Source organism: Saccostrea echinata, unplaced genomic scaffold, assembly GCF_033153115.1.
Source record: "Saccostrea echinata isolate AGI-Se365-2 ecotype Australia unplaced genomic scaffold, CSIRO_AGI_Sech_v1 ptg000009l, whole genome shotgun sequence".
Classification (NCBI taxonomy): domain Eukaryota; kingdom Metazoa; phylum Mollusca; class Bivalvia; order Ostreida; family Ostreidae; genus Saccostrea; species Saccostrea echinata.
In genome coordinates, this window is record NW_026889758.1 from 14,691,061 (window position 1) to 14,696,862 (window position 5,802).

At 32.8% G+C, this 5,802-nt stretch overlaps 1 protein-coding gene across 1 annotated transcript; it reads right to left on the reverse strand.

Annotated features, from left to right (window-relative positions):
- Nucleotides 1–604: 604 nt before the first annotated feature.
- On the reverse strand, nt 605–5,582 carry LOC133182457 (C-type lectin domain family 3 member A-like). The gene is made up of 4 exons (XM_061317305.1): nt 5,534–5,582; nt 4,597–4,676; nt 1,308–1,395; nt 605–833 (listed from the first exon to the last, which is right to left on the reverse strand). The coding sequence occupies exons 1-4, from the start codon at nt 5,580–5,582 to the stop codon at nt 610–612; spliced, it is 441 nt and encodes a 146-aa protein (XP_061173289.1). The 3' UTR covers nt 605–609.
- Between the last annotated feature and the right edge of the window lie 220 nt (nt 5,583–5,802).

The following is a 5,802-nucleotide window of genomic DNA, read 5'->3' on the forward strand; positions in this document are numbered from 1 at the left end:
CAATCCAAACACCGCTCTGGGTTGACAAGAATTGCATGAGCTCTTTTCACTTTTGGATCCCCCTTCCGTAATTCATCTATTCCGTTCTGTTCTCTCAACATCTCAACATTTTAGGAAGATTTTAATCAACTGTTTTCTTGCTAAGCTGCAAAAATGTACTAAATCATAGAATGCCAGTACAAGTCCAGATCACGAAGGATCAAACATCCTTACCATGTGTTTTAACTCAGTTATAATGATACAAGATTTTCTTTAAATCCTTCTTTTGTCCTTATTTACTCCGAATTGACCAACTGGATTTAACAGTATACTCTGAACCAAATCAAGGTGGGGCCAATGTTTTAGGAAGATGTGAACACAAATGGTTAGAAAACATTTATTATTTTAGAGTCATTGAAATACGGTAATCTATCCAACAAGCTGTCCAATCAACCTGTAAACAATATACGAAAGTCATTTATTTATCTGACAAAATGTAGAAAGCATAAGAAAATGTAAAAACATTTTTTTTCACGCCAGAAACACACTCGTTTTTTAGATCGTGATTGTCCTATTTTCCCCTTCATTTTACTGAACCGAAACATACAAACTCCTCCTATTTTGCAAAACTTACGGTTCGTCTCTTTCACAAATGAATTTGCGCTTTGTATGACATTCAACATCGGCATATTTTCCATGAAACCATGCAGACATGATAAGACAGTTCTCTGCCAGGTGCCCACCAGGCTCGTTTGGCCCCCAATTTGTTATTTCTATCGGAGTCAAAGATGAATCATAGATCCACTGGTTGTCCGCAATAATGTCTGTAATCCCAATCCAGAACTCACCAGCACCTCAAAAGCACGCAATGGTTAAAGTCATATATGGCATATTTTTTAAAGTTCAGACTAACTGAAATGAAAAAAATCTTTCTATTTGTTTTTTTTTTTTTTTTTTTTTTTTACTTTATATAAAGATAGAACTTTCCTGTAAATTACACAATTTATATCAATCACGTTTCTCAGATATTAGAAATTTAAAACAATAACGGATTTATTTATAGACTCCGCTTTTAAATAACAGACACAGTTTAAAGTCAATTTAACTATGGAAACATGAGGTTATTCAAGTTCAAAATCGGTGAAAATTTGAATTTGAACGTAAATAACATATATTATGTTTATCTACACTCAATTTCTTATTTTTATTTTAAGCTCAGATACGCCATATATAGCTTTAAAAATAACATCTGATAATTTTTGCCAGAAAACGTTATAAAAGTTTTCAGTGTTTCCCCATATTTATTTTCCTTGATTTGAGTTACTTACTGACATGCGAGACTTCGCTGGATAAATATCCGATTTCGGATTTTGTTTTAGGTTCTGCAAGCTTTGAGTGGAACGATTGACAAATAATCTGAAATGTAAGATTTACATTAACTGTTTCGTAAAAAATCCAATTGTATCGCTAGAAAAATGCTTTCTAAGCTGAGATACATATTCCAGAATTAACTCCCTACCTACTACAGTCAAAACAAGTTTATCATATTGTGAGGTTTAAAAGATATGTATGCCATAAACATTGAATATGATGAGAGCAAATTTTGGTCCTACCCCGTTGCCTAGTTTACATGAATGATTGTACAAAAATTATCTAACACAGGGGACGTCCGGTTATAGTAATTATGTAGCTTTTCGGACAAGTCTTTAGTAAACTACCTTCACGATCTATTCGATCGTGGAAAATAGGAAAACTACTTCCTGTGAGAAGGCAATCATGACGTTGGTACGATTTTGATGCAGCTACGCACAAGATTGTACCATGCCATATTTACGCTACTACCAGACAGCCATATTTCTAGTCATGCTGGAAGCATTGATTTGTCGTGACAGTCACGACGTGAGATCGTATCGTGGTCCTCAAGGTTTTAGTGACAGCTACATGTATCGAAACTTAGAAAACACGTAGCCGTAGTAATGAAGTAGTTGGCGCTAAGAAGTTCGTGTGTAGAGTGGAAAGGTTGTAGTGTGAAAGGTGAAGATAACTAACAGTGATCAGTCACATAAACCCAGTGAACAAAACGAATCGTGAACTGAACAAAAACACCCAAGGAAACCTGGAAACATCAGAGGTGGGATCAGGTGCCTTGGAGGAGTAAGCATCCCCTGTCGACCGGTTACACCCACTTAATAGCTATGTATTGATCAGGTAGACGGAGTTAAATTTAGTATAAAAGCAATGACCTAACATATGGTATGAACATTTCAGACAAAAGACGACCCAACGATAGGTTGTATTTACAAACAATGCCATTTTAACAACCGTACAATTTTCAAAAAGCTGAATATATACGGGGTTGTTGAAATCCTTGTAACATCAACTTTCTTGTCAGTAGCTTGTGTAATTTCAACTTACTTGTCAATAGCTTGCTTCGGTTTAAAAATAAATCGTATGCAGAGCATGATCTTCTGTATTAATCAGTTGGACAAAACCAACATGTGCAGGTAATATTGGAATATTGCTACATAAAAAGGAAAGTTGACTTTGGAAAAGTTGAAGTTATCCCGTTTGTCATACAGTTTTACTAGTATAGTTTGCCATTATCGTCTATAGTCAGTAAAACATTCAAATATGAAATGGATGTGGCAGACTTTGCATTGTCTTTTATTTCGAGTTCACTGGGATATAAAGAGTCGCATATGAATGCAAGTAACTACCGGGTATTGTTCATTGGTAAAACGTCGCCTTTATATCTAAATGGCGAGTTGAAGTTCACAGCAAGAAATTTCTTCTTCTCTTGAAGAAGTTTATGAATGAATTCTTCTTCATGGGTATATAAAACGACCTGTTTTTTGTGCTAATAAAAGATCGAAATTCCAATAGATTGTTGGAAAAGCTAGGCTCCAAAGAGTACGTAGATTTTGTCAAAGAGGAACTCCAACTAGCATCTTTTTAATATCAACTTCAATACACATGTATGTAGAATAAGAAGGATTAGTAACAAAGTCATGTTTAGTTGAGCAATCACAAGATATGAACATTAACGAGTTCCGTATTAATTGTGGAAGAAGTTGTTCGTGATGTCAAAAAGCCTGCTTTTTAATTTATCATCACTTAAGTCTAATGGAAAGTCATATGTTTTCATGCTATTGTTGTATGTAAACTTTTGAGATTTTATCCCAAGAATTCTTTGGAGTTTTTAAGAATCCACGTTTGACTCACACCACTTTTTAAATAAATTGTAGCACGTCTGCAGTTTCTCCTTCACAGCAGTTAATGTTCTGGTGAGGAGTAAGAATAGTTGAACCTTTACTGGAATTAGAGGAAATTCAAGCTAAACATGCAATGTCTACATTCAGATGTCGCTCCTTTCATTCACATACACACCTGCCAATGTCTGTTAAGACTGTAAATTAACAAATTATTACAAACGACAATTTTTCGATTCTTCTGTTTGAAATACATCAATGACTACTAATTTTCGCGTCTGATGAAACATTCAAAATCAGTGAACAATTTCATAAACGGTTCCCGGCTAGAAATTTTCGCTAGTCATAGGCGTCAGGTCGCAACGGGGGGGGGGGGGGCTAGGGGGCTAACCCCCCCTTTTTTTATAACAAAGATAGACATAATATAGGCAATGAAAATAGGGACCTGTGTGTGTGCTCGACGTAGAAGATTTCAGTTGGTTTAGCCTCCCCCCCCCCAACTTTCAATTTGCTTCCGACGTCTATGCTAGTAAAAGAAGGTCGCGAAACTTGGGATATTTCTTTCACGAGAATAAAAGTAAACAGTAAAAAATAAAGGATAATAATATCATATCAAAAACAACTGTTAGATCTACCATGACGGGGAAGTATTTTAAAATCAATTCTGCTTACTAATTAGATATTTGAGAGGTTTTTTTTTTTTTTTATAAAAAAAAATAAATAAATATATTAACCACAAATAGTGAAGCAATTGCAAACACCACAAACAGTGAATTCCTTTAATTTTTCTTTTACATATTACTAAGCATACTGTCATGCTTTTTTTTTTTTTTTTGTTGATAATTTGATTTTCAATTCCTGTATATGTTTACTATCGCATTGAAATTAGAGACAGGTTAGCGAATAATGGAGCACACGTTGCGCTAAAGCATAGTGCATGTTAAAAGAGAGATATTCGCTAATTTGTTTTGGTTCGAAATATTGCTCCTTCAATAACCCCCTCCCCATCAAAGCTTTCTGTGATCCTGTTTATCAAATATAATAACTCAATCTTAAGTGATTGAAACTACATTTTCTATATTGTACCGTGTGCTAAAAAGCTTGACAGTGTCTTATTAGTGTAATTTAATACTTCTTTTTTACTTTCTAAGCGTTATTTTCTCCCATTCCTTTCTCTTGCGTGCCCTTTTTTTGTTTGAAATAGTGCTCCGTCGGTTTTGAACTTTTATTACCCATGTCCTGATCAAAAATTTTAACACTAACACGCTTTTAATATATTTTGGTGTGAAATGCTCTAACAACATATGTCATGATATTATATAGAAAATTTAAAAAAAAAAAGAGCTTCAAATCTGTGTCCCAGCCCCTTTAGCACTAAGCAAGAATAGACATTTATCACTGTAAATACCGAGGCTCCGATCCAGGTTTCTAACGTATGCGACAAAAAGTAACACTTGTTATGGAAATTCTTCCATCCTGTCGGGCATTCTGTAAAACAGACAAAATATAATATATATTCTATAGTCAGTATTTCCTGATATTATATATATATATATATATATATATATATATATATATATATATATATATATATATATATATATATATATATATATATATATATATATATATATATATATATATATATATATATCCTAAACATTTGTATTTACATGTATTGCATACATTATATTGTGTGTTATTTCTAATATCCGAAAACATTTCAAAATCTATAAAAGATCCAAATTCATTTTGAAAATTTAACCTGTATTCATATCTTTCAATTGTTTCTTTCATCATTTAAAGTTACGTTAAATATAAAAAAACCACCAAAAAAATTTACGCTTTATTACTAAGTCATGATTAATTAGCGGTAATTATTTCGTTCAGTTATGTTAATCGGACTTCGCTAGAGTACACTAACAAACCAGGTGTATTTTATAGAGGTCAGGAATTATTTCAATTTAAATCAATCGGTTTTCAACTTTTGAATTAAACATGTAAAATTGTAACAGAATTGTATATGGGATTTGGTATTTTAGTTGTAGTAATAGTTGTTTTTGTTTCTCTTTTTCTTTTGTTTTATGACTTTCTAAACTTTTCTTTGTCCTGAGGAAGGGACAAGGCGTCCCGAAAACTTGGCAATTTCTATTATTCGTGAAATTAGTCATAAAATATATAGATGTATATAGTAAATATATTCTAGTTATATTGAGGATAAGCTTGCTTTGCCCAATAAGTCAATGATTTTAAAAATTATGTCAGAAGGAAGGCTTCTTTTGTTTTTCTAATGATGTCTTAGACGATGAAATTGCTAAGAAAAAAAACTCTTTTATGTAACAAACCTGCATTAACAAGTAGAGGCAACAAACATAAAATCCACACTCTGATCATTGTAGTCCAGTAAGTTTCTTACAAGATTTACGATTATGTCACTCTCCGTTTGCGATAAAATGTAACCTTGTGACACAGTGTTCTAAACTGCACTAGTATTAGAAATGAAAATACTCCACATAAAACTTAGGATGGGGAAAAATAGCACAAACTTTCACTGAACCATTCTTGTAAGTTTCATTATTTCATTTAGATTAAAAGCGTATAAAATAATTTTTTT

Excerpts from the sequence above, each read along its gene's own strand:
- LOC133182457 (XM_061317305.1), bottom strand. The coding sequence starts at position 5,582 with ATGATCAGAGTGTGGATTTTATGTTTGTTGCCTCTACTTGTTAATGCA. Across the intron at positions 1,396-4,596 it reads AAACCTGGATCGGAGCCTCG|ATTATTTGTCAATCGTTCCA; the intron begins GTATTTACAGTG and ends CTTACATTTCAG. Across the intron at positions 834-1,307 it reads CAGCGAAGTCTCGCATGTCA|GTGCTGGTGAGTTCTGGATT; the intron begins GTAAGTAACTCA and ends CGTGCTTTTGAG.